General features: G+C 49.4%; 1 protein-coding gene across 1 annotated transcript; it reads right to left on the reverse strand.

The window, feature by feature from the left end:
• Window positions 1–964: 964 nt before the first annotated feature.
• On the reverse strand, window positions 965–13,806 carry LOC137433998 (germ cell-less protein-like 1). The gene is made up of 2 exons (XM_068126573.2): window positions 13,531–13,806; window positions 965–3,268 (listed from the first exon to the last, which is right to left on the reverse strand). Exon 2 carries the CDS (start codon window positions 3,246–3,248, stop codon window positions 1,746–1,748), a length of 1,503 nt encoding a protein of 500 aa, XP_067982674.1. The 5' UTR covers window positions 3,249–3,268; window positions 13,531–13,806; the 3' UTR covers window positions 965–1,745.
• Window positions 13,807–27,714: the final 13,908 nt, after the last annotated feature.

The following is a 27,714-nucleotide window of genomic DNA, read 5'->3' on the forward strand; positions in this document are numbered from 1 at the left end:
AGCACAGGGGGACCACGAGGGAAAGACAGCACAGGGGGACCGTGAAGGAAAGACAGCACAGGGGGACCGCGAGGGAAAGACAGCACAGGGGGACCGTGAGGGAAAGACAGCACAGGGGGACCGCGAGGGAAAGACAGTACAGGGGGACCGCGAGGGAAAGACAGCACAGGGGGACCGTGAGGGAAAGACAGCACAGGGGGACCGCGAGGGAAAGACAGTACAGGGGGACCGCGAGGGAAAGACAGCACAGGGGGACCGCGAGGGAAAGACAGCACAGGGGGACCACGAGGGAAAGACAGCACAGGAGGACCGTGAGGGAAACCTGCACAGGGGGACCGCGAGGGAAAGACAGCACCAAATTGACTTGAAATTTGAGTAGGATTTTCATATCAGCTCACTGAATTCAACCACCATCTATTTTTGAGATCAACATAGGTCATAAAGTCAACATAGGCCAAAGGTCAACCACTTATTTTCAAATTTCTAAATTCCTCAATTTATATCCGATTGACTTGAAATTTGAATAGGATTTTCATATCAGCTTACTGAAACAAACCACCAAATATTTTTGAGATCAACATAGGTCATAAAGTCAACATAGGCCAAAGGTCAACCACTTTTTCCATATTTCTAAAATCCTCAATTTTCATCCGATTGACTTGAAATTTGAAAAGGATTTTCATACCAGCTTACTGAAACCAACCACCAAATATTTTTGAAGCCGATATAGGCCAAAAGGTCAACACAGGCCAAATTTCTAAAATTGTCAATTTTCATCCAATTAACTTAATATTTAAAGACGATTTGCATATCAGGTCACTGAATTCAACCACTAATTATTTTTGAGGTCAAAAGGATGCTCTACTGCATGACATTCTACTTTGTTCTGTTTTGCCAAGTGTCGCTCTGAGTGATTTTTCATATGTTTTGTGTGTCCATTCATGTTTTTTATGTTTAATGTGTTAGCTCTTACACGAGCCTCCACTTTGTATACAAAAATAATAATAATAATAATAAACTACAAGGCAAGATTTCAATAACTTCAGTTGCACACTTCAGCATATATATGGCAAGAAATAACAAAACATTTTAATTAATATAAATTAATGGCATTTTATTCAAACGATTTTGGTAACGGATAATTCCATGCCAAGTCAATCAAGATGGGGGGGGGAAATTTACATGCCCCACTTTCATTTCGATGAAAATTGCTGAGTAGATTAATATGCAAGGCAGTCAATCATGACCCAAATTTTAGGCCAATTGGGCAGCATGTTCCTGAGATGTAGTCACGAAAATATGTCCCAACTTTGACCCCAGGCAAATTCCAATGTGCTATAGTTTAGTTCCTAGGTGACATGGTCAGGTACCATTTTGGAGCTCTCCAATTAGCTTGATCTTTCATTGGACAACATACAAAATGAAAAATGTTTCAAAAGTGACCTTTATCTTCGACACTGATCTTGCTCGAATGTTTGTCAATATTTCCTGCAAGTTGGATGATGGAGACCCCTGCATCCTAGGAATGGAAATCTAACGATTCAGGCAAAAGGCTTACCTTACTGAAACATGGAATATGAAAACAGATGTAATTCGTCTGTTAAAGTTACTTGGGCAGCAGTCATATCATTACTGCCATAGAGAAGCTCATTGACCAGTTGCTCCAGTTAAGGAATTGTTAATAAACTGCCCTGAGCACCAACATACAGTACTGTATACCAAAGCTTCCCCGGATATCACGCCAGTCATGCAGTGTCTTTCTCTCCATCTTTTGACTTGTCCCACCAGTTGTCTCTCGAGTGCTGTGGAGGTTCCACAAACAGAAAGTTGCACGAAATGTAGAGAGGAAACGTTAAGTGGCAGTCATCCAATATCAACACAACTTCTTCCTTCTCTCTCTCTAATTCAATAATCTGCACGCCAGTGCCTTTCAGCAGCTTTAGCCCACCGGCTTGGTCTGTAATGAAGACCCGCAAGCGGAAAGCGATTGGGAAGGAGGGTGCCATGCTGACTAGAGGAAAAGGTGCATAAGGTTGCAGGTTTCGGTGCAAAGTTATGGCTTGAGATGAGAAAGTAAGCAAAATATCGAGGCCAAAATGAAAGCCCGTCCATCTCCAGCGATGCAGGAAGTTGTGGTTGATCTTGCGTCCACAGCGCACGCTCCACGGAGCAAAATTATCCCATGTAACATTGCGTATGCGACGCTCTCGCTCGAGATTGAGGAGGCACAACCATTGCTCATTGCAAATCTCCCAAATATTGTGAGGTGGCAAGATGCGGTCAGCGAGCAGGCTTGAGAGCTGAGAACCGTCATTGGCAAGTGCCCAGCGACGCAAGCCTTGAAAAGGTGTAGCGAGATGCGGACTTACTCGAGAGGAAGAGAGAAGTGAGCAACCAGGAGAGAGATTGTGCTTTTCCTTTTTTAGCCACTCTTCAGTGTCAAGTTCAAGGTCACCAACATCACTCCACACATGATCTGGCTGCAACTGCAAAAACAGCCATCTTTTCAAAAGTGTATAAATGTCCATTTCCACTTGGATGACAACAAGGTCTGCAGAAGCCACCACAGCGGCTAGAAGCTGAGCATCAAGCTCTTTAAGGAGCTGCACATTCCATTCAACCAGGAGGTTTCTCTGCAGCCATTCATGACATTTCATTACTATTTCCTCCTGCCCATAGCGCATGGCGGCAGTGTGATATCGACATACCGTTTCGGCCGTCACTGATGACAGCATCAAGTCAACACATTGCCCAAGGAGTCCATCCGCTTGAATGAGAGAAGCCGCTGCAAGGCACGACACCACGCATGGCAGTGAAAGGGCACACTCATCCTGGTACAATGACCCAAAGGCAAGATCCAGGGCATCGGCATCCACTGTAGGGTCTGGCACGTCCATTTGTATTTCTTGCATATCCGATTCTTTCCAGGACCCCGAGAACATGCTGGAAAAGTATCCAGCTTGTGACAGATAAAAGCGATGGAGGTGCCATGTACGTCCCATGGCAATGAGTGACACGTCACTGGCATGGCCTTGCTCAAACAAGCGCTTGTAGATGTAAGCAGAAGTGCTACACGGACGCTTCTGTAGGGGATGTTGATACAAGGGTTCTTCTTCCTCCTCCTCTCGTCGCCGTTTGCAAAACAGCTCGCAGCCGTGAGGTCCTCTATTTCTCTTTCTCTTTCCCAGGCTCGTTCTCTCATTCCCAGGCTCACGTTTTCGAGCCAAAGAAGTGAGAACTCCTCCCATGTGGGTGATTACACATGAACCTGGAAGAAGAAAAAAACACTTCAGAAAATGTCAAACTACATCGGTGTTACGGATTCGTCACTTCTGTTGTTATGGTTCTCATCCACTGTAAACATTTTTGGTTGCATGTACTATTATTGTCGTTTAAGTGAAATAGAGATTACTATTTTCAAAAGGTTAAAAAAAGTTAATGTTTTAAAAGAAACCGGAACCGGACGAAGACGAGGAAGAAGAGGCGGAGCGAGTACGGTGGAAGAAACCAAGCTGCGTTGAGGTTTTGAGAAATCGTTAGCGAACGGGGGTCACTAGCGAACTTCGGGGTTTCCTGGGAAAGGGCTTCCTGTGACAGAGTTGTTATCACTGTGACAGATAAACGTGCGTGTCAGGTTTTGCGGTCGATTCCGAAGAGAATCATACGAGTGCCGTTACGTCTCGAGTGCGGGCCGTTGGCCATTTTGCCTCGTGCCGATTTCGGATCGCTCCAGGCTCTTCACCTCGCTTCAACCATTTTCACAACCATCCAGACGTTAATCTGGTGTGTGTGTGTAACGTGGATTTTGAGTGGGAATTTGCGGCTCGCCGTCTGTGAGCCGTTGAACGTCCACACCCGAAGGTGTGATTTCCCAGTCACCTCTTGAGGACACCTTTGCCCATCTTTGGCAGTGTGACTGTCAACCCAACGGGATTCTGGTCTCGATACGACATCGTTCTGACGATCACTGGAGTGGATCGACTTTGGCTTGAAGCCGGAACCAACTTTGGCTTGAAGCCGGGACAGAGACATTGGGGATGTTCTTTTTTCGCTCACTTGGAGCACAGTGAGTTACATTGTACGAAACTGATGGTACCATCATAGGAATTATATATTTGTTGTACAATTGATTACTATTGTTTTTTGTACTGTTATTCTTGTGTGATCTTAATACAATATTTGTTTGTTGGTAACAATTGGTGTAGTTTCACCATTGATCTTTGACATACAGAATAACACATCTTTCTGCCGTGACTCCTCTCGGGGCTCGGAGGTACACCCTGACCAGGGTTTGGGGAGGAGCACGTAATAGAAATTGGGGGCTCCCCGTCCGGGATTAAATTCCCTAACATCCTCGTCCAGGATCAAATTCCCTAAAAACTCGACCGGGATTAAATTCCCTAAAACTCGTCCGGGATCGAATTCCCGAACATTCCCAAAATTCCCAAATTTGGAATTTTTCTAACATTCCCAAAAATAAAAAAAATTTAATTTGCAATTTTTTGTGTGAAGGTTAACAGGTGCTAACTGATAGTCACCATGGTGTTTGACGCAGAAAAGTTTGCGGCGTCCCCTAATGAGGCACAGTTCTAGGCGTTAAAAAGATCGGAACTCATGATATTGGCCAAATATTTTAACTTGGAGATGGAGATGGAGGGACACATAGAGAATTAGTATCCATGCTGGCTAGTTCGACAACTAGTGAGAACTCTTGGGATGTTGGTAGGCATGTGAGGCTGGTTCCACCCTTCAATGAAAAGGAGGTAGCCAAGTTTTTATTACACTTTGAGAAAGTTATTCAAATGTTAAAATGGCCTGTGGGGTCCTGGACTATGTTAGTGCAAAGTGTTTTTGTGGGTAAAGCTCAAGATATCTATTCGGCTTTACCGATTGACCAATGTGCAGATTATGAGAAAGTGAAGAAAGCCATTCTCAAAGCCTATGAATTGGTCCCTGAAGCTTACCGACAAAAATTCAGGAATGCCAGGAAGAGGGAGAGTGAGACCCATGTGGACTTTGCCAGAATAAAGGAAACCATGTTTGATAGGTGGTGTGACTCGAAGGAGATTGGGAAAGACTTCAACCTGTTACGACAATTGATCTTGGTGGAGGAATTCAAACAGTGGGGCCACGTGGACATTAAAGTACACCTGGATGAAAAGAAAGTACCAGAGTTGTATGAGGCAGCAACCGTGGCAGATGACTAGATGCCTTGACACACAGGATGGGGTTCCACAAACCTAACTTCCCGCCTAGAGTTAGTCAGGGGAGTTATGGTAAATCAGGTTCGGAGAACAAATTTTCATGGAGGCGGCCTAGAGAGGACTATGGGGACAAATCGGATACCGCGACTTTTAGGGATCAGAAGACTGCGGTTCCAAGACAGACTTATCTTCCGGGGGGCCCGAGGCAGACCACGAGTTTTTCCTCCGGGCCTGCTTGCGCTTTTTGCAAGAAACCTGGACATTTGATGTCCCAATGTTACGCCCTGAAAAGGAAAAATCAGGAGCGGAGTCAAACTAGTGCAACTCCGAATGCATTGGCAAATGCGAGAAATCGTCCTTTGAGGACAGTGCCTTGTGAAGTTTCCCGTGCCAAAGTTACGGCATCACAGAACGACCTTGTTCAAGAGGGTTACAAACCTTTTATTTCAGAGGGGTTTGTGTCACTGGATGGGGACTTAACGAACCAGAGACCTGTTAGGGTATTGAAGGACACAGGAGCACATCAATCTTTGATGCTTGAGGGCATTTTGCCATTGTCAGAGAAGACGGCAACTGGTGTTAGTGTTCTTTTACAGGGCGTTGGTGGCTATGTTAAAGCTCCTCTTCATGTCATCCATTTAAAGTCTGATTTGGTGTCAGGACCGGTCACCGTAGGTTTACAAGCCACTCTTCCTGTAAAGGGAATCTCTTTTGTTATCGGAAATGATTTGGCCGGTGGTCGAGTTTCTGGTAACCCGATGTTTGTTGAACAGCCTAGTATGGAAAATAACATTGCACAGTTAGAGTAGGAGATTCCGGGTATCTTTCCATCCTGTGCAGTGACTCGTGCTATGGGTAGGAAGCGCTCTGAAGAGAAGGAGAAGGTACTGACGTCACGCTTTGCACAGGCACTTCTTGTCGAGTACCCTGAAACTAAGTGTCAGCACACACAAGTCATGGATGGAGGCAATGTTGGCAAGCTCTTTGTAGGTGGACTGAACTTTGACACAAGTGAAGATGTTCTTGACTCTGTCTTTGGCAAATATGGACCACTCTTGGAAGTGCTGCTGATAAAAGACAGGGAGACGCAAAAGTCGAGAGGGTTTGGCTTTGTCACGTTTGAAAACACAAAGGATGCCAAAGATGCAGAAAAGGATTTGAATGGCAAGGATTTGGATGGTCGGACCATAACAGTAGAGAAGGCAGGCCATGGGCGTCGAGGGGGCTACAGAGGAGGAAAACATGGAGGTAGTTTCAGGGGTGGCTATGGCTCCCGGGGTGGGAGTAGTAGTTTTGGTGGCGGCTGCAGTCGTGATTACTACGGAGGCTCCCAGCAGCAGCAGCGCAGTTTTGGCAACTCTCGACGGGATGACTATTACGGTGGTAGCCGAGATGGGGACCGCTACTCACGTGACTACAGCACCCGACTCTACAACCGTGATTATGATTTTTATGATCAAGAGAAGAGTTGGAAGCACTGAGTGCTCAGGAGCAGCCGAGCCAAGATTCCTACACGGATTAACGCGTGAACTCCACGTTCCTAAATGCATCCATGCAGTGAATACTTCCAGGCCTCACCACCCAAAACCACCATGAAACCTGGCTCTCAGCTCGGCCTCCTTCAAAAAGTGCTATAGATTTGCTTTGCTTTGGATTCACTGATCACAACCCCTTAACCTTCATTCAAAAAATGAAAAAAAGAAAAATCAGAGGTTGATGAGATGGAGTTTGGCTTTGCAGGAGTTCAACTTGGAAATTGAGCATGTAAAGGGCAGGGACAATGTCGTTGCTGATGCTTTATCCAGAGTGAACTAACTTTGGAAATTCCTGTAGGTTGTTGGAAGTTTTGTTGCTTTATTTTGGGGAATATTAATTATTGTTGCTCACGTGAATTGATAATTTGGGTGTGAGTTTTACTTTTGTTTGTTAAAAGAGTTTTTGCATGCAAAGAAAGTTTTCACTATGTTCAAACTTTATTTCTTGAGGGGGGGGAAGTGTTATGGATTCGTCACTTCTGTTGTTGTGGTTCTCATCCACTGTAAACATTTTTGGTTGCATGTACTATTATTGTTGTCGTTTAAGTGAAATACAGATTACTATTTTCAAAAGGTAAAAAAAGTTAATGTTTTAAAAGAAACCGGACCCGGACAAAGACGAAGAGGAAGAAGAGGAAGAAGAGGCGGAGCAAGTAAGGTGGAAGAAACCGAGCTGCGTTGAGGTTTTGAGAAAACGCTAGCGAACGGGGGTCACTAGCGAACTTTGGGGTTTCCTGGGAAAGGGATTCCTGCGACAGAGTTGTTATCGCTGTGACAGATAAACCTGCATGTCAGGTTTTGCGGTTGATTCCGAAGAGAATCATTTGAGTGCCGTTACGTCTCGAGTACGGGCCGTTGGCCATTTTGCCTCGTGCCGATTTCGGATCGCTCCAGGCTCTTCACCTCGCCTCAAACATTTTCACAACCATCCAGACGTTAATCTGGTGTGTGTGTGTAACGTAGATTTTGAGTGGGAATTTGCGGCTTACCGTCTGAGCCGTTGAACATCCATACCCGAAGTTTAATTTGCGGTTCGTCGATTGGGAGCCGTTGAACGTCCATACCCGAAGGTGTGATTTCCCAGTCGCCTCTTGAGGACACCTTTGCCCATCTTTGGCAGTGTGACTGTCAACCCAATGGGATTCTGGTCTCGATACGACATCGTTCTGACGATCACTGGAGTGGATCGACTTTGGCTTGAAGCCGGAACCAACTTTGGCTTGAAGCCGGGACAGAGACATTGGGGATGTTCTTTTTTCGCTCACTTGGAGCACAGCGAGTTACATTCTACGAAACTGGTTGCAGTTTCCGCATCATAGGAATGCATCATAGGAATGATATATTTGTTGTACAATTGATTACTATTGTTTTTTGTACTGCTATTCTTGTGTGATCTTAATACAATACTTGTTTGTTGGTAACAATTGGTGTGGTTTCACCATTGATCTTTGACATACAGAATAACACATCTTTCTGCCGTGACTCCTCTCGGGGCTCGGAGGTACACCCTGACCGGGGTTTGGGGAGGAGTACGTAATAATCGGTTTGTCTCAATGTACATGGATGATCACATACTGGGAAACAGCACAAGGATGTGTTCCATTACCAAATAGAAAGAGCAATCAGAGATTGCAGACCCTCGCCAGGATGTTTTTCAGTGGTTTTTAAGGCTTTTGTGTTAAAACAGATATGGCGGCCGAACCACGTGACCGATGACGTCGTCATTATTTTTTTCTCAACCAATTTATCCCTAGATGATGCTCAATAAATTTTATCTTGATCGGATGAAGTTTTGTGCTCGTCGAATTATGACGTCATAATGGAGGCACCTATGACATCATCATTAACATATTTTATTCCACATGGAGAGTTTTTTGCAATGACCCATGTCTCAATTTTTTATATGCAGCGCTTTCAGAGTTCTCTCACTCTGGAGAGTTCTCTCAAACAAGCCCACAGCACGGACACAGCCGATCGATCTCGCAGGAGCGATCCAGATATCCCCTACATCCAGGATGGTGTGTCCCTGCCTTCAGGAAGTCAGGGCCACAACAGAGTAAGAGAGGGAGAGAGAGAAAGAGGGAGAGAAGAGAGGGAGACAAAGAGAGAGACAGAGACAGAGACAGAGACAGAGACAGAGACAGAGAGAGAGAGAGAGAGAGAGAGAGAGAGAGAGAGAGAGAGAGAGAGAGAGAGAAAAGAGACAAGAGACAAGAGACAAGAGAGAAAGGGCCGCTCCATGGGGACAGATCGGCACTCTGACATGACCGCACTGCCCTGACGAATCCAGGAAGCAGGGAAAAATGGGGAAGGTTTGGCCCCTGAATTGTGTTGTGGGGCAACAACCATTTCGTTGGAGTGCTTGCTTGAGTGTTTAAAAGTCCACAGAATCACAATTTTGTTTTTGACACAATGATATTGATTTTTAAGTAATAAACAAAGAATTGAACGTGGTTTTTAATTCCAATAATTTTTTGAGTTGTTAGAGTTAAAAAAAAAAGAAGGCCAATCTGACAGGTACCACCTCTAAAAATTCCATAAAACTGCATGGTCATTACGTCATCTGTGTGACATCATCGACGGAACGATTGTCTCAGTCCACAAAGGATAATGGTCGCACAACTCGCTTCAGACTTGTCAGAAAGTGAATGATAAAGAATTTTCTGATCAAGAATCTTCAGATTACGACGACAGTCAAAATCATGATGTCGAAGATGTTGTCAAGAACGTACATGTATGAACCCGAAGTGGACATTGGGGATGGCATTTTGCATGGAATACCCTCGGGTTCAACAATCGGGACAACGTCGAAGAAAGATACAGCAATGCCAAAGTAGTAAATCATAGAACTGGAGCATGGTAAATGTGGAGTTTAGTGGTATTTTGATGTAACACTTCTCTGTAATTGTGTAGCAATTATAACATCACTTGGTAGAGCGCATATCTCCGGCAGGCTGAACAGTTTACGTTTTGTATCCCACTGATAGGTCAGATCTGGATCTAGACCTGATCCAAAAGCTCATTGGCTTGTTCTTGTCACCAAACCAACTGGTCTGCAAGTCTTTTCGTAATCCGTCCAAAACGTGATGATATGTTATATGTCGTTTTTGGCCACATCTCTCAGTGGTGAAGAATCACCTAAAAATGAATGAATGAATGATCGTTTTAATTCGTAAGATCGTTTTCATCGTTTTGATTAAGACAGCAGAAGCAGCATTTTTCCCCCCCGCTAGAAGAGCAGGGGTTAGCCTTTTTGTTGTATACTAGATCGAGGCTCGTATAAGAGCTAACATTAATCACAAAAAAACAAACGGACACATAAAAAAACATACAATAAAGGGAGCGGGAGACAAAATGGGGAGAGAGGCAGCACACAAGTATAACAGTAGAAAACAGGGACATCGGGAGATATAAGAAGTCGGTATTTCAGAAAGGTGGATCTGCGGTGAAATTAACAGGGGTAGAAAAGATAAAGGTTTTGGATGGGGGAATATAAGAGATGGTGGTGAACAGCTGTTTTAAAGACGTGGAGGGAGGAGTGGGATTGAAGAAAGTGAGGGAGTTTGTTCCAGAGGCGGGAGAAATGAGGAATGAAAGAGCGAAGTTGAGCAGAGAGTCTTGATTTTGGCAGTTTAACCATAAGAGGGTTACTGGCAGATCTTGTGCGACCTGTAGGAATATTTGGGGGGCAGAGCACAGACAGAGCTGGGAGAGGTAGTCGGTAGAAGACACAACGTCCACCAACCTGCCTCCGGTGAGTGAGTGAAAGGCCCTCAGAGTTAGCTTCATCGCGGGAGAATCCAATGATTCTGAAAGCTTTGGTTTCAACAGCGTGAAGCCGCGCTAGGTGTGAGGCAGGAGCACCGGCCCAGAGGGGAGAGCAGTACTCCATTGAGCTGCGGATGAAAGCGTTGTATGTGGTGAGGAGCTCAGGTGTGCCAAGGAAGGACTTTGCACGATGGAGGATGCCCAGTCGGCGAACTGGCTTTGGAGGCCAGCATGGAAATGTGGTTTTCCCAGGAAAGATCATGGCAGATAGTGAGACCCAAAAGCTTGAGTGACAGAACTTCTTGGAGAGGATTGTTGATAAAGTAGATGGGAGGGTTGTCCAGACAGTCTTTTCGGAGAGACATAGTAAGAGTGTGAGAGTTTTACCAGTCTGTGATTTTGTCAAGGTCTGCAGAGAGTGAGGAGGCTGCAGACTGCCGATCTGAGGGATAAGGAATGGAGCGGCAGAAAGTGGAGTCATCAGCAAATAGATAGAGAGGGTTTTCCAGAGAGTCAGAGAGATCATTGATGAAGACCAGAAAAGGTACAGGGGCCAGAACACTGCCTGCAGGAACTCCAGTCTGAACAGGAAGGGGAGATGAGAGAAACCCATTCAGGGCCACACGTTGATTATGACAGGAGAGGAAGTCTGCAAGCCATGTGTGGAGATTTCCATGGATACCAAAGGAGGAGAGTTTGGTGAGCAGAGCTGGGTGCCAGACCATATCGAAGGCACGTGATATGTCAAGGGAGACAACCCTGATTTCCTGTTTGGCATTGAGGACCTCCATCCATTTTTGAGACAGCAGAAGCAGCATGTCCAGAGTAGAATGACCTGGTCTGAATCCAAATTGATGATCCGAGATCAAGCTATTGGAGAAGAGGAAGGATTTGATATCCGAAGTAATGATGGATTCCATGACTTTGCTGATAATTGGGAGCAGGCTGATTGGTCTGTAGTTCAAAGGATCTGTTTTTGCACCTTTTTTGTGTAAAGCGGTGATGTTGGCCGATTTCCAAGCTGATGGCAGATGACCTTGAGCAAAAGAGAAGGTGAAGAGAACAGAAAGGGTGTGAAAGAGCGGCAGAGCAAGATTTTAGGACCCGTGGGCTGATGCCATCTGGTGCAGTTGCAGAATCAGAGTCGAGGTTTGACAAAAACTTCTCCACCTTGTCAGGAGAGAAGGACACAGAGTCCAGGAGCCTTGCAGTCTCCAAGACCTCATGGTTCCCTTTTTGAGGCAATGCTTTTATGGCCGGATGCCCTTCCTGATGCCAACCTTTAATCGCCTCTTATGATGCACAGGGAGATGGTGTGCCTATTCTAGGTCGGGGTATACACTGGAATCATTCATCCCAGCAAGCTGGTACTCAATTTGCCGACCTCGGAAAGATGACAGGCCGAGTCAACCCCCCTGGCGTTAATTCAGCGATCGACTGGGATTCAAACTCAGGATCCTGGGATCCCAAGCCAGCACCCTAACCGCTAAGCCAACACCAGGCTTAAGAATCACCTAAGAGATTAGAACAAACTCGTATCTGGAGGTACAGTACGATACTAGACGTAGAGATGCTTATTGCCATACTGGAAGGGACTATCCTCACAATGTACATGTGCATGTCCTGAGTGAGCAATGTACAACAGGTTGATTAACACTGATTCAATTCTAAATATGTTCAATTGCTTTCATTTACAAATGAGATTAAGTGTCTTTGTGTTACAAAAACAATGATTGAAGCAATTATATTTTATCATTAATGTATTGAATAAGTGTATCATTAAATCCATTCGTCTTTAAATAAAGGGTACCTGGAACAAAGTTGTCATTTATTGAATAATTAGCGTTACATAACAGCACTGGAAACAACCCTCCTCCACCTCCCCCATGTAACACCCCATAACGCTTCAATATAACCGCCCCCCCCCCCTCCACACACACACACACACACACACACACACACACACACACACACACACACACACACACACACACACACACACACACACACACACACACACACACACACCTGTAACGCTTTAACATATACCTCACCCCCGTAACACTCTGTAACACTTGGGCATACACCCCCACCCCACTGTAACACTTGGACATACACCTCCACCCCTGTAACACGTGGACACACCCCCATCCCCTGTAACACTTGGACATACACCCCCACCCCCTGTAACACTTGGACATACACCCCCATCCCCTGTAACACTTGGATATACACCCCCACCCCCTGTAACATTTGGACAACACCCCCACCCCCTGTAACACTTGGACATACACCCCCACCCCCCTGTAACACTTGGACAATACACTCCAACCACGTCTGCTTTTAATCCCTTCAATTTTCTCATCCCAAACTGGGAAAACTGGCCTGTGTCGTATGAATTATCTTCAAACTTGGTGCTGCAAATGTCGCTTAAAGCAGTTGGGCCATCACCATGTCACTTTCCTCTGGTCAGTTTTACTTTGGCTGTCCATATTTTCCTTACAGCTGCATCTTGTGGGAAAACATGTCTATTCACACCATCGTTGGTTGCATTGCTACAACCAGCAACAATACATCCATATGGCATTCTCAGTACCTTATCAGAGCGTATGTACGTTACACAAAAACATATCTTGCAGCAAACATTGCCAGCATTCGTTGTGGGTCACGTGACATATTACGTAATCACGTCCCTGGTTTTTGGGGCGGGGCCAATAGAGCGAACAGGGACACCAAAAAAAGCGTTAAAATCGTCGTTTCAACATGTTTATAGAAGAGAAAAACGATTAAGTGTTAAGTGAAGCCATATCTATTCATTAAACCAAACATTAATTTCTGATTCTGTGGAACTAAAACACTTGGCGGACGCTCTACAACGTGGTTGCTATTATTGTATTAATGAATAGAACACACCCCAATTTACTTTTTTCTCACGACGTTCACGGGAATTTGGGCAAGTTCGGCATATTATTATTAAAAAGTACAAAACCTCCATGAAAATTAGGCAATTAAATTATACAAACCGTTGTTATCATGAAATTGTAAAGTGAAAATCCGTCGATGTTTCCTCACGATTCTACCAGCACCAACGATACTGTATACAACTGGAAAGCGAAAAAAACAAAAGCCGCCTCTTCCGTGAGGATGACGTCATTATGTTGCTTTACCTTTTGGAGAATAAATAAGGCTAAATAATACAAATGGGGATATACTGCAAAAGAAAACCCATAATGGACGAATAAAAATGAAGCCATTTGGCACATCGTGTCTGCGTTGCTATTAATTTAATTTATCACTGTGCATATCACTTTGATGTGCCTCATCTCATTTCATATGCTCATAAATCATAATATATTTTAAAATATCAATTTTTAACATGACGCGCCATATGTATGACTGATGAAAAAGGTGTAAAACTACCCTTGTACGCCAATTGTAAAATCGCTACCAATACACCGTCCAAAAAGATCGTGAGTGAAACAAACATTCAACAACATAAAATGTTTGTATTCACAAAAAATAAAAGGTGTCAGACAAAACATTTAAATAAAATATAGCATCATGACGTTAGAACAAGCTGCATAAATATAACATGTTTGCAAAACTAGTTACAGATTAAGTGATTGGCTGGTCAAATAGCCAATGAATGCGGCCTTGTTAAATTGGCGGCGCTATCATGGCGTCACTTTTCCGAAAACTTACCGACAACTTCTCTCAGGATGAGCTTGCCTTGAGCCAGTAATCTGAATGTACGTTTTCCGAAAGCTTTTCTTACAGATGGCTTCCAACTGTTTGTTTGTTTTCCAAGCCGTGAAGTCTAAATCGAGTCGAGGTGATCTTCACGAAAACTAAAAGTGAACTCGGCTAATTATTTTTCTTCCCGATTAACCCCATTAGGGATCGTCGTTAAATGGTGGAAGAATAACCGGGTGGGATTAAACGAATATTAAATTCTGACGTCACTACAAGTACAATCTCGATGTGTGTTTGATTTTCGATGTTCTGATTCTCATCCTGATGTGCTAACACACACACACACACACACACACACCACACACACACACACACACACACACACATACATACACACACACACATATATATATATATACACACACACACACACACACACATATATTTACACACACATATATATATACACACACATATATACACACATATATACACACACATATATACACACACACACACACACACACACACACATACACACACACATACACATTAAGATAACTGTACCAGGAAATCAAATTAAATGACAAAACACTGATCAGTGAGGAATTTGTCAACATTCGCATCACACGAGAGCCAACACCAAATGAATTCAACAACCTGAGAAGATACAATCTTTGCATTGATTTATTGTACACAGCATCAGTATTTCCATCAAAAGTTAACTTGTTATCAATAATGGTGCCCATGAAGGAACTGCGCTCCAACGCGAGTCGAAAGAATTGACGCGACCAAAGACGGAATTCGTCCGAGTTGCTTTATTGAAACAAAACAGCTCAGGTATTCTCACAAGCCCGTTTATCGGGCAGCAATATATATACACATTTATGTCGGGAAGTTTGCCCGGCAAAAGCTATACCGGGCATGCCCGGGTGTCAAGGGCGAGCCTTGGAAAGGCGAGTCTGGACCTGCCCGGGCGTGTTTGGCTGCGGCCTGGCAAGTCGAGGCTGGGCGTGCCCGGGCGCTCTGGACGAGCCCTGGAAAGGCGATAGCGGGCATGCCCGGACGCTCTGGGCGAGCCCTGGAAAGGCGATAGCGGGCATGCCCGGACGCTCTGGGCGAGCCCTGAAAAGGCGATAGCGGGCATGCCCGGACACTCTGGGCGAGCCCGGGAAAGACGAGACCGGACGTGCCCGGGAGGTTCGGGCGTGCCCGGGAACAGTGAGTCCGGGCATGCCCGGGAGAGGCGCGTCTGGCCGTGTTCTGGCCGGTGCAAGGCGATTGTGTGCATCCAGCGGTAACCGCTACACACGCCACTCCAGAATCGACCTGCACCGGCAGGGTCAATTTAAGGGGGGTCCGGATGACCCGGCCGAAGCGACCCCTGGAGGGTCGTGGGGAGGGGTCCGACGTGGTGGTGGGTGGTCGAGCGGGGGGAACTGTGGACGGGGGGCGGCCTCGCCGCGGAGGAACGGCCAACCGTGGTGGTCGGTCGACGTCCATGTGCGCCGGTTTGAGGCGGTCCACAGAAATCCGGTCCGGCCGGCCGCCGAAGTCGACGATGAAAGACTTGTCGCCCCGTCGCAGGACCCGGAAGGGCCCGTCGTACGGCGGCCGGAGTGGCCCCCGGTGCGCGTCATGACGCACAAAGACGTACTCCGCTGTGCGAAGCGCCGGGGGGACGTAGGACTGGGGGCCACCGTGGCGGGACGTCGGCACGGGGGCAAATCGTCGGGCGGCCTCCTGGAGGTCCGAGCGCTGGCGAGCGGCGGACCAGGGACTGGTAGCGTCGGGCACGAATTCGCCCGGGACGCGGAGCGGCTGGCCGTAGACGAGCTCGGCGGCGGACGCCTGGAGGTCTTCCTTGGGGGCCGTGCGAAGGCCCAAAAGGACCCACGGCAGCCGGTCGGCCCAACCGTCGTCCTGAAGGCCGGCCATGAGTGCGGCCTTCATGGAGCGGTGAAACCGCTCGCACAACCCGTTGGCTTGGGGGTGGTAGGCCGTGGTGCGGTGCAGCGTGACCCCCAACGAACGGGCGACCGCGCACCAAAGCTCAGACGTGAACTGTGGGCCGCGGTCGGACGAGATGTCCGCTGGTGCGCCGAAGCGCGCGACCCAGGTGGCGATGAACGCCTGCGCCACGTCGGCGGTGGTGGTGGAGGCGAGGGGCATGGCCTCCGGCCACCTGGTGGTCCTGTCCACCATGGTGAGCAGGTGGGTGAACCCCCGCGAGGGGGGCAGGGGACCCACCAGGTCCACGTGGACGTGGTCGAAACGCCGTTCAGGCACGGCGAAAGGTGCCAGCGGAGCCTGGGTGTGGCGGTGGACCTTGACCCGCTGGCAGGCCGTGCAGGCGTTGGCCCAGTCGCGGATGTTTCGTCGAAGGCCGTGCCAGACGAAACGCGCCGACACCAGCTTCTGAGAAGCTTTCCGGCCCGGGTGAGAAAGGCCGTGGATGGAGGCGAAGATGCGGCGCTGCCAGGAAACGGGCACGATGGGGCGAGGCTGGCCCTGGGAGACGTCGCAGAGCAGGACGGTGCCCGCGAAGGGAATGTCGGCCAGGCGGAGGCCCGTGTCCGCCGCACGGAGTGCCTGCACCGAGGCGTCGGTGGTCTGGTCGGCCGCCATGAGCGCGAAGTCCACGCCGAGGTGGACCGCGTTCGCGCTGGCCCGAGAAAGACAGTCGGCCACGGCGTTGTCTTTGCCGGCGACGTGCCGGATGTCCGTGGTGAACTCCGACACGGCGGAGAGGTGGCGCTGCTGGCGGGCCGACCACGGCTCCGTGACCTTAGCCATTGCGTAGACCAATGGCTTGTGGTCGACGAAAGCCGTGAACGGGCGGCCCTCCAGGAGGTGTCGGAAATGGCGAACGGCCAGGAATAGCCCGAGCAGCTCGCGGTCGAACGTGCTGTAGTTTAACTCGTTCGGCCGGAGTTGCCGGCTGAAAAAAGCGAGTGGCTGCCAAACCCCGTCCACCCATTGCTCATGGACGGCGCCCACCGCGTAGTTGGAGGCGTCCGTAGTGAGGGCGATGGGCGCGTTGAGCACCGGGTGAGCCAGCAGCGTTGCGTCGGCGAGGGCCCGTTTGGCGCTGGCGAAGGCCGCGTCCATGGCCGCGGACCAAACAATGTCATGCTTGGCCGGCTTGCCCCGGAGGGCCTCGTAAAGGGGCCGCATGAGCTGAGCAGCGCGGGGCACGAATCGGTGATAAAAATTCACCATGCCGAGGAACTCTTGGAGGGCCTTGATGGAACGCGGACGCGGGAACGTGGTGATGGCCTCGACCTTGGTCGGCAGCGGCACGGCCCCGGTCTTGGTGATGCGGTAGCCCAAAAAGTCAACGGTCGTCGCGCCGAAGTGGCATTTGACCGGGTTGACAATTAAGCCGTGCTCGCTGAGGCGACCGAACAGTGTTCGGAGGTGGAGGAGGTGCTCGGCGCGGGACGTGCTGGCGACGAGGATATCGTCCAGATAGACGAAAAGAAACGGCAGGTCGCGCAGCACGCCGTCCATCAAGCGCTGGAACGCCTGGGCCGCGTTCTTGAGGCCAAACGGCATCCGAAAAAATTCGAACAGCCCGAACGGCGTGATGACGGCCGTCTTCGGGACGTCGGCCGCCCGGACAGGTACCTGGTGGTAGCCCCGTATCAGGTCAATTTTCGAAAAGATGACCCGTCCCGCCAAACGGGCGGAAAAGTCCTGAATATGCGGGATCGGGTACCTGTCGGGGGTGGTAGCGTCGTTGAGACGGCGGTAGTCGCCACACGGGCACCATCCACCCCCCGGCTTTGGTACGATGTGCAGTGGCGAGGCCCACGCGCTATCGGAGCGCCGCACGATGCCGAGGTGCTCCAACGCGTCGAACTCGGCCTTCGCCACGGCGAGCTTGGCCGGGTCGAGGAGGCGGGCCCTGGCGTAGACCGGCGGGCCCGTAGTGGGTATGTGGTGCTCGATCCCGTGCCGCACCGCGACGGCCGAAAACGTCGGCCGCGTGAGGGCCGGGAATTCCGCGAGCAGGCAAGCGAACTCGTTCGCTGCCGGAAGGGCGCACGCCAGTTCGGTCGGCGCGGAGCTGCTCATCGTGCACGCCAGGGAGCTGAAGGTCTCGGCGTTGACAAGGCGACGACGTTTGACGTCGACCAGCAGCCCGTGTGCGCAGAGGAAGTCGGCGCCCAGCAAAGCCATGGGGACGCAGGCGGTCACAAAAGTCCATTGAAAACGCTGGCTGCCGAAGCAGAGGGTGACGACGCGTGGGCCGAAAGTGCGTATGGCCGAGCCATTAGCAGCGACCAAAGAGGGGCCGCAAACGGCGTCCCGCCTGTCCTGCTCGGAGGCGGGTATGATGCTCAGTTGGGCGCCGGTGTCACACAGGAAACGCCGCCCAGACGCTTTGTCCCGAATAAACAGCAAGTTGCCCGAGTGGCCGGCGCTCATGGCTGGGAATGAACGCCGGCCCGGCCGTTTCCCGACCTGCCGAAAGTGCACGGGGGCCGGCACGTCCGAGCCTTGTGTCCGAACCTGGCGTGGTAATAACACCACGCCCGGTCAGGTGGAGGCCCCGGCCGTCGTGCCGGAAGCGGGCGGTGCGGCGTGGCGGCCGCCAGTTGCACCGGCAGTTCGGCCTCCAACCGCGCAGGGCGCTCGGGTGTCGTGGGCGTCGCCTCGGACGGCGTCGGGCTCCAGGTAACCGCGCCGATGTGCTGGCCCGCCGAGGAGATCTTATCGGCTTCCCTGGCGAGGGCGCGGGAATCCGTGATCAACGTGCCAGCCAGGGCGAGGCGTACCGGGTGAGGCAGCTGGCGAAGGAACAGCTCGCGGAACAGAAAATCCGGAGAGTGCTCACCGAGCAACGAGAGCATATAGTCCATGCGCTCGGACGGGCGCGTGTCGCCGAGCTCGGGCAGAGCGAGCAGGCGCCGTGCGCGTGCTGCCGGTGAGAGGGCGAAAGCGTCGAGGAGGAGTGTCTTCAGCGCGTCGTATTTGTCAGCAGCCGGCGGGTGCTCGAGGAGGCTCAAGGCGCGGGCCGCGGTGGCGGAACCGAGCGCCGCCACAACATGGTGGAAGCGGGTGTCGTCCGCGGTGATGCCTCGCAGGGCGAACTGAGAGTCCGCCTGAGCGAACCAAACAGCCGCGTGAGCCTCCCAGAAGGTAGGCAGTTTAAGCGTCACTGCCGTATCCATGTCGGTAGGTCACCAATGAAGGAACTGCGCTCCAACGCGAGTCGAAAGAATTGACGCGACCAAAGACGGAATTCATCCGAGTTGCTTTATTGAAACAAAACAGCTCAGGTATTCTCACAAGCCCGTTTATCGGGCAGCAATATATATACACATTTATGTCGGGAAGTTTGCCCGGCAAAAGCTATACCGGGCATGCCCGGGTGTCAAGGGCGAGCCTTGGAAAGGCGAGTCTGGACCTGCCCGGGCGTGTTTGGCTGCGGCCTGGCAAGTCGAGGCTGGGCGTGCCCGGGCGCTCTGGACGAGCCCTGGAAAGGCGATAGCGGGCATGCCCGGACGCTCTGGGCGAGCCCTGGAAAGGCGATAGCGGGCATGCCCGGACGCTCTGGGCGAGCCCTGAAAAGGCGATAGCGGGCATGCCCGGACGCTCTGGGCGAGCCCTGGAAAGGCGAGAGCGGGCATGCCCGGGAAAGACGAGACCGGGCGTGCCCGGGAACAGTGAGTCCGGGCATGCCCGGGAGAGGCGCGTCTGGCCGTGTTCTGGCCGGTGCAAGGCGATTGTGTGCATCCAGCGGTAACCGCTACACCCAGGTATTTAAATTTGCTAACAATTTCCACCTTAAGGGTAAATGGTTGCATGGTGTTAAAGGCTGACGAGAAATAAATAAATAACACACAAACATGGGTTCCATTCTGGTCAAGGTGACTTGTGATGAGACTAAGTAAACTGACCCAGGAATCTTCAACACCTCGTCTTGCTTTGAATGCAAATTGTAAAGGATCCAGTTAGGAGTTACATCTGATGTTATAAACTTCTCCATAAATTTCTCCATACATTCGCACAAGATGGAGGAAAGGGCAACAGGTGTATCATCATTGAGCTACCTTGGGTGAACCTTTTTTGGCATGGGAATAATGATGGACTTTTTCTCGCAAATATGAACAGTATGAGTAGCCAAAAGTAATTGAAACAATCAAGTAAAAACATTACTAAGTTCTAAACAGCACTCTTTCAGAATACAAGACTTAATGCCATCTGGACCACAAGCCTTCCTTTTACTCAACCCCTGAAACACCTCACGACATCAGGTTCACAAATTACAGGTATGGGACACGCTCGAGTATCTAGATCCTCACAGAGAGCTTCACATTTTACTCGGTTTCCTGGAACATCAAATCTCGCGTAAAAAGCACTCGATTCATCCACAAATTTGGAATCAGGAACATTGATGGGCAATCTACCATCCTTGAGCCTCTCATTCATGCCCATCATATGCCTGCGTCCCCTCCAAGCGTTACGAGCATCACCATCGTGTAGTGTAGTTGTTCTTCAATCTTATCCTTGTGCGACCGTTTGCAGTTGCCGATGACAGAGCGCAGTTCTTTCTTCGCCTCCCTGAGGGCGGAGTCATCCTTCTTCAGGAATGCACGCTTCTTCTTCATCAAACAAGCCTTCACTTCAGCGGTAACCCAAGGTTTGTTATTGGGAAACACGCGAATGGTTCTCTCTGTGGCCACGAGGTTCTCACATAACTTGACATAATCTGTGATCGTCTCAGTGAGTTCATCAGGGTCGTCACAAGAGTCAAAAAATACATCCCAGTCTGTGCATAGGAAACAGCCCTTCAAACGTTCGTTATCCTCCACCTTTCTGGTATTAACCGTCTTGCAAGGAACGGGTGTTATTTTCACCTTTGGTCTGTACGTAGGTAAGAGATGGACCAGCTTATGGTCTGATCGTCCGATCGCAGGAGCACATTTCGCCACATAAGCATGTTCAATGTTACCGTAACATTTGTCCAACGTCCTGTTACCACGGGTAGCAACATCCACATAATGATCGAGCTGAGGGAGTTCCTGATCGAGCTGATGGAGTTCCTGATCGAGCTGAGGGAGTTCCTGATCGAGCTGAGGGAGTTCCTGATCGAGCTGAGGGAGTTCTTGATCGAGCTGAGGGAGTTCCTGATCGAGCTGAGGGAGTTCCTGATCGAGCTGAGGGAGTTCCTGATCGAGCTGAGGGAGTTCCTGATCGAGCTGAGGGAGTTCTTGATCGAGCTGAGGGAGTTCCTGATCGAGCTGATGGAGTTCCTGATCGAGCTGAGGGAGTTCCTGATGGAGCTGAGGGAGTTCCTGATTGAGCTGAGGGAGTTCCTGATTGAGCTGAGGGAGTTCCTGATTGAGCTGAGGGAGTTCCTGATCGAGCTGAGGGAGTTCCTGATCGAGGTCACATCGCTGACAAAGACCTTTTTTTTTCTTCTTTTTTTTTGTATACAAGATCGAGGCTCGTGAAAAGAGCGAACATTAATCACACAGAAAGACAAACCGACACATAAAACATATAACATAGGGAGCGGTAGACAAGATGGGGAGAGAGGGGGAAGGACACAAACACAACATTTGAGAGCAGGGACCGAGAGACATGGAGACATCGAGAGATCTGAGAGAGGGCGAGGGCTTTGGGGGGGGGGGGCGTGGGAAGGGGGCGGTGGGAGAGGTATAAAACATATGGACACTGCCAGGACTTCCAGGAAAGAAGTTGGAATTTCAAACAAGGTGGATCTGGGGTGAATTAGCGGGGGTAGAAAAGATCAAGGTTTTGGATGGGGGAAGATAAGAGATGGTGGTGAACAGCTGTTTTAAAGACCTGGAGGGAGGAGTGGGATTGAAGGGAGTGAGGGAGTTTGTTCCAGAGGCGGGAGAAAAGAGGAATGAAAGAGTGAAGGTGAGCAGAGAGCCGAGATTTCGGCAGTTTAACCATCAGAGGGTTGCTGGCAGATCTTGTGCGACCTGTAGGAATATTTGGGGGACAGAGCACAGAGAGAGCTGGGGGTGCAAGGCCGGAGAGGAGTCGGTAGAAGACAGAAAGACCACCTACCTGCCTGCGGTGAGTGAGTGAAAGGCCCTCAGAGATAGCTTCATCGCGGGAGATTCCAATAATTCTGAAAGCTTTGGTTTCAACAGCGTGAAGCCGAGCTAGGTGTGAGGCAGGAGCACCGGCCCATAGGGGAGAACAGTATTCCATTGAGCTGCTGATGAAAGCCTTGTATGTGGTGAGGAGCTCAGGTGTGCCGAGGAAGGACTTCGCACGACGGAGGATGCCCAGTCGGCGACTGGCTTTGGAGGCCAGCTTGGAAATGTGGTTTTCCCAAGAAAGATCATGGCAGATAGTGAGACCCAAAATCTTGAGCGACAGAACTTCTTGGAGAGGATTGTTGAGAAAGTAGATGGGAGGGTTGTCCAGTCGATCTTTTCGGAGAGACATAGTAAGAGTGTGAGATTTGTCAGGATTGAAAGACATGTTCCACTTGTTTGACCAGTCTGTGATTTTGTCCAGGTCTTCAGAGAGTGAGGAGGCAGCAGACTGCCGATCTGAGGGAAGAGGAATGGAGCGGCAGAGAGTGGAGTCATCAGCAAAGAGATAGAGAGGATTTTCGAGAGAGTCAGAGAGATCATTGATGAAGACCAGAAAAAGCACAGGGCCCAGAACACTGCCTTGGGGAACTCCAGCCTGAACAGGAAGAGGAGATGAGAGAAACCCATTCAGGGCCACACGTTGACGACGACTAGAGAGGAAGTCCGCCAGCCATGCGTGGAGATTTCCATGGATACCAAAGGAGGAGAGTTTGGTGAGCAGAGCGGGGTGCCAGACCGTGTCGAAGGCACGTGATATGTCGAGGGAGACAGCTCTAATTTCCTGTTTGGCATTGAGGACCTCCATCCATTGTTGAGACAGCAGAAGCAGCATGTCCAGAGTAGAGTGACCTGGTCTGAAACCAAATTGATGATCAGAGATCAAGCCATTGGAGAAGAGAAAAGATTTCATATCCGAAGCAATGATGGATTCCATGACTTTGCTGATAATTGGGAGAAGGCTGATTGGTCTGTAGTTGCTAGGATCTGTTTTTGCACCTTTTTTGTGCAAAGCGGTGATGTTGGCTGATTTCCAAGCAGATGGCAGTTGACCTTGAGCAAAAGAGAGGGTGAAGAGAACAGAGAGAGGGTGAGATAGAGCAGCAGAGCAGGATTTTAGGACCCGTGGGCTGATGCCGTCGGGTCCAGTTGCAGAATCAGAGTCGAGGGTTGACAGAAACTTTTCCACCTTGTCAGGAGGAAAGGACACGGAGTCCAGGAGCAGCAGGGTACGACTGGGTATGGTGGGTACAGAGAGGGATGGGTTTGGGACACAAGATTTAGAGGCAAACACAGAGTTGAGGCATTCAGCTTTTTCACGTGCGGAGTCAGCTGTGTAGCCGTTTGAGGTAAGGGAGGGGATGGAGGGGGAACAAACACCAGAAACGGATTTGACCAGACGCCACCAGGATTTGGAAGAGGGAGACAGATAAGAGAGTTCGGTCTTGAGAACGGAGAGATATTGTTTCCTGGCTCTCCTGAGGGTGGACACACACTTGTTTCGGGCTTTGTGAAAGGAAATGAGATTTCCTTCCGTTGGATTTGCTTTCCAGGAGACGAAGGCAAGTTGTTTCTGGGCAACAGCCTCACCACAAGATTCCGTGTACCATGGACGGGAGGAAGGGTATGACAACTGAAGACGAGATGGGATAAATCTGTGCATGAGAGAGAGCAATTTACTTTGGAAGAATTCCCAGGATGAGTTGATGTCAGAGGTGGTAGAGATGGGAGACCAGTCCAGATGATTGATGGCTGCTTGAAGACCGTGCCAGTTGGCCTGAGTGAAATGCCAGACTCGTAGACGCTGAGCAGGCTCCCTGAGGATGGTCAGAGAGATGTCCACTTTAACAAGGACATGATCAGATGATCCGATCGGAGCAGAAGAAGAGCAGCAGACATTTTCAGGGAAGTTAGTCATAACCAAGTCCAGAAGAGAAGATGTTCCGTTGACTGAGATCCGGGTCGGGAAATTGACAGATTGTGTCAGTCCCAGTGAGTCGCAGAAGTCCTTTGCTGAGGAGCCATGGCTGGTGAGAGAGGTACCCACACCCAGCCAACTGGCATGATGACAGTTGAAATCACCACATATGAGGAAGAGAGAGTTGGGATGAGTAGATAGAAGTTGGTCCATATCATCAGACAGCGAGATGTAGATGGAGTCATCACTGTTTGGTGGACGGTACAACACACATATGAACAAGAGGTGGGAGCGAAGGGGAAGCCGTAGCCAGAGGTATTCCTGGGGGTGAGGTGGAGAGAGTGCAGTGCAGGGCGAGTGAGGAAGAGAGTTTTTGATAAAGATAGCAACCCCGCCTCCAGGACGAGGCTCAGGTCTATCATACCGGAGGAGGGAGTAGCCCGGGAGAGATACTATGGAATCAGAGACATCATAAAGGAGGAAAGTTTCTGTTAAGCAGATCACGTCTGGTTTGACAGAAGCAACCTGTATGGAGAGATCAGTTAAGTTTGAACGAAGGCCCCGGATGTTTGAGGTCCATACCGTTAATGAAGAGGAAGGGGGAGCATCAGATACAGAACAGGGGGGAGGAGGGGTAGGGTAAGATGTGGAAGAGGTGGAAGAGGTAGGGAGAGCTGTTGAAGGTGTGTCAGAGATTTCAGAATAGCTCGGAGAAAGGGAAGGATGGGGCAGACAAAAGGTTTGATGGTGATTGGGTGAGCCACAATGAGGTGTTATTTGAGGAGGGGGAAGAGCGAGGCAGAAGGTTGGGGGAGATGGAGGTGAGAGTTTGAAGGGGGAAGAAGCAGGGAGGACGCTTTGAGGAGGGGGAGTGAGAGGGGGGAAATTGAGAAGCAATGAGGGTGGGGAGATTTGAAGGGGAGGGGTGAGGGGGGAGTTTGGGAGGGAAGGGACAAGGGGAGGGATTTGAAAGGGATGGGATATGGGGGAGATTTGGAGGGGAGGGGTGAGGCAGGAGTCTAGGAGGGGAGGGGCGAGGGGGCGTCTTGGTGGGGAGGGTGAGGGGGTAGTTTAGGAGGGAGGGGGCAAGGGGGGAGATTTGAAAGGGATGGGTGATGGGGAAGATTTGGAGGGGAGGGGTGATGGGGAAGATTTGGAGGGGAGGGGTTATGGGGAAGATTTGGAGGGGAGGGGTGAGATTGGATTTTTGAAAGTGTACGATTTATGGGAAACGAACATTTATTGCAAGGAGGACCTCCACAAGAACCTCGTTTTTTTTCTTTTCCTCAATTCTGAAAGCACCATTCAATACCAATGTTCACAACTCTTTGCGCAGCACCACCAACACCACGACGTAAGGTCTATCCGAGGGATGGTACACACATTGATGAACCACCATGCTTCCTCTTCAAGACTCTACACATAGCCAAGTGGCAAGGAAGCCTTTGCAAAAATACAGAGACCATGGGAAGGAGGAGAATCAAATCTATGGAGGATATAGCCGGGAGCATAGAGAGATGTGGATGATACTTCACTGTTGAAGCGGTTCAATTCTATGAAGGACTGGATGGCAGAAAAGTTCCCCAACCCCCCTGATGTTTGCAAAGCAGACACAAAGCGGTTTGATTTTTGACATGGTTTTGGGTTCCATTGGTGCTGCAACTCCAAATACAGTACAATTGAGATTGGGTTTCCTTGGATAATCTAGTGTTACGTTTGTGGGGGTAGGTGATTACATAGCACAGTGGACATAGGGTTGTGTAGTATTAGCATGGACCATGGACGCATAGGAGACATTTGGATGTACATAAGCAGGGAAACTGTGAGCTTAAGGTTGTTTACGTGTCTTCACACGGGGGGTGGAGCTATGTTAACGAGGTAGGGTTTATGGATAATTTCCTCACTGTGTGCTTCCCCGTGATAAATCCCCTACGATTTTACATTCACACGGCTGGCCATCAAAAATCAGCTCCATTGACCAACAACACTGACATGTCAGAGCAAGCAACTCGGGCTGGTGGAGAAGAAAAATCTCTTTTTGTCCTGGTTGCGCTGTCGGATAGCCTCTTCGTGCCCGTGGCCGCTGTTGGAGCGAATTTCGGAGCCTATGTGCGACTTGGAATAAACGTGGAAAGGGGTGTGGTTGATCTGTGGTGCTCTTCGGGGAAGCTGTGGCCGCGCGGTGCTTTCAGGCGAGGAGTGAGAGAGGAGGACGTCTTGCTGCCGCTTCGCGGCTCGGGGTGCTCGTGTGGTTGACCGGCGCCATTGTTAACGCGTCGACGCTCGGTCCTTTCGCCGACCGACCGGACCCGTTCCAACGACAACCAAGCATCCAAAAGTCCTTGTTGAGGCCGGAGCTGAGTGTCGGCCAACTAAAGAACATTTATTTTTCTTTTATCTTTCCCCTTGACTGTATTTGTGTCAGCATGGAGGGTCTCTCAAGTTAGATTTATAGTTTTACCTCAGCATTCATTTTTATTGTCTTACCTTTATTAGTCCCCTACCGGTGTACACCGGAGGGGACTATAGGTTTGCACGCCGTCCCTCCGTCCATCAGTCTGTCAGTCCGTCACGCAAAGAACAGCTTTCCGGACTTTTCTAAACTCTTAATGCTAATGATTTCAAACGTGGCACATGGTTTCCTCATGATAAGTTACAGATCAAGTTCGAACTTCGGGACGTTTCGATCATTTTTGACAAAGTTATGGCACTTTGAACTTTGGGAATTCTGATGATCCTTAACTCAGTGCCATTTTAAGTTTTAATTTCCTTTAAAAACCAATTTCTCTGCAATAATAGGACCGATTGAGATCAAAAAATTTCACCACAGGAGGGACTTGGTCTGTAGAATATTTTAATGGTAATTATGACGTCACAGGTCACGTGGTTCGGCCGCCATATTGTTTTTCATGAAAACACGAAAACCCCTTTTTCTCTGCAACGGCTGAACAGATCGAGGCCAAACTTTGCAGGTAGAATCGCATACCCATGACGAACAAAAAAGTCAGCGAGCATGACGTCATACATCACATGGTTTCAGAGTTATGACGTTTTTAAGCATGAACCTTTAAAACCGAGCTCCTCCCTCATTGTTGATCCAATCGAGGGGAAACTTCACAGATCTGTTCAGCATGTCAGTCCTACTAAAATATCCTTTTGGAATTTGCGATAGGTCATGTGGTTTGGCAGATATCGCTAATTAAACGAAATTTTTGTTTTTTTTAAAATTAATTAATTTTTTTTTTTTTTTTTTTTTTGTTTGTTTGTTTTGTTTTGTTTTGTATACAAGATCGAGGCTCGTGAGAGAGCGAACATTAATCACACAGAAAGACAAACCGACACATAAAACATATAACATCGGGAGCGGTAGACAAGATGGGGAGAGAGGGGGAAGGACACAAACACAACATTTGAGAGCAGGGACCGAGAGACATGGAGACATCGAGAGATCTGAGAGAGGGCGAGGGCTTTGGGGGGGGGGGGCATGGGAAGGGGGCGGTGGGAGAGGT

This window comes from Myxine glutinosa, chromosome 10 (assembly GCF_964187855.1).
Source record: "Myxine glutinosa chromosome 10, kmMyxGlut1.1, whole genome shotgun sequence".
NCBI lineage: Eukaryota > Metazoa > Chordata > Myxini > Myxiniformes > Myxinidae > Myxine > Myxine glutinosa.

Bases quoted from the DNA above. Each gene is read 5' to 3' on its own strand.
- LOC137433998 (XM_068126573.2), bottom strand. From the start codon at position 3,248: ATGGGAGGAGTTCTCACTTCTTTGGCTCGAAAACGTGAGCCTGGGAAT.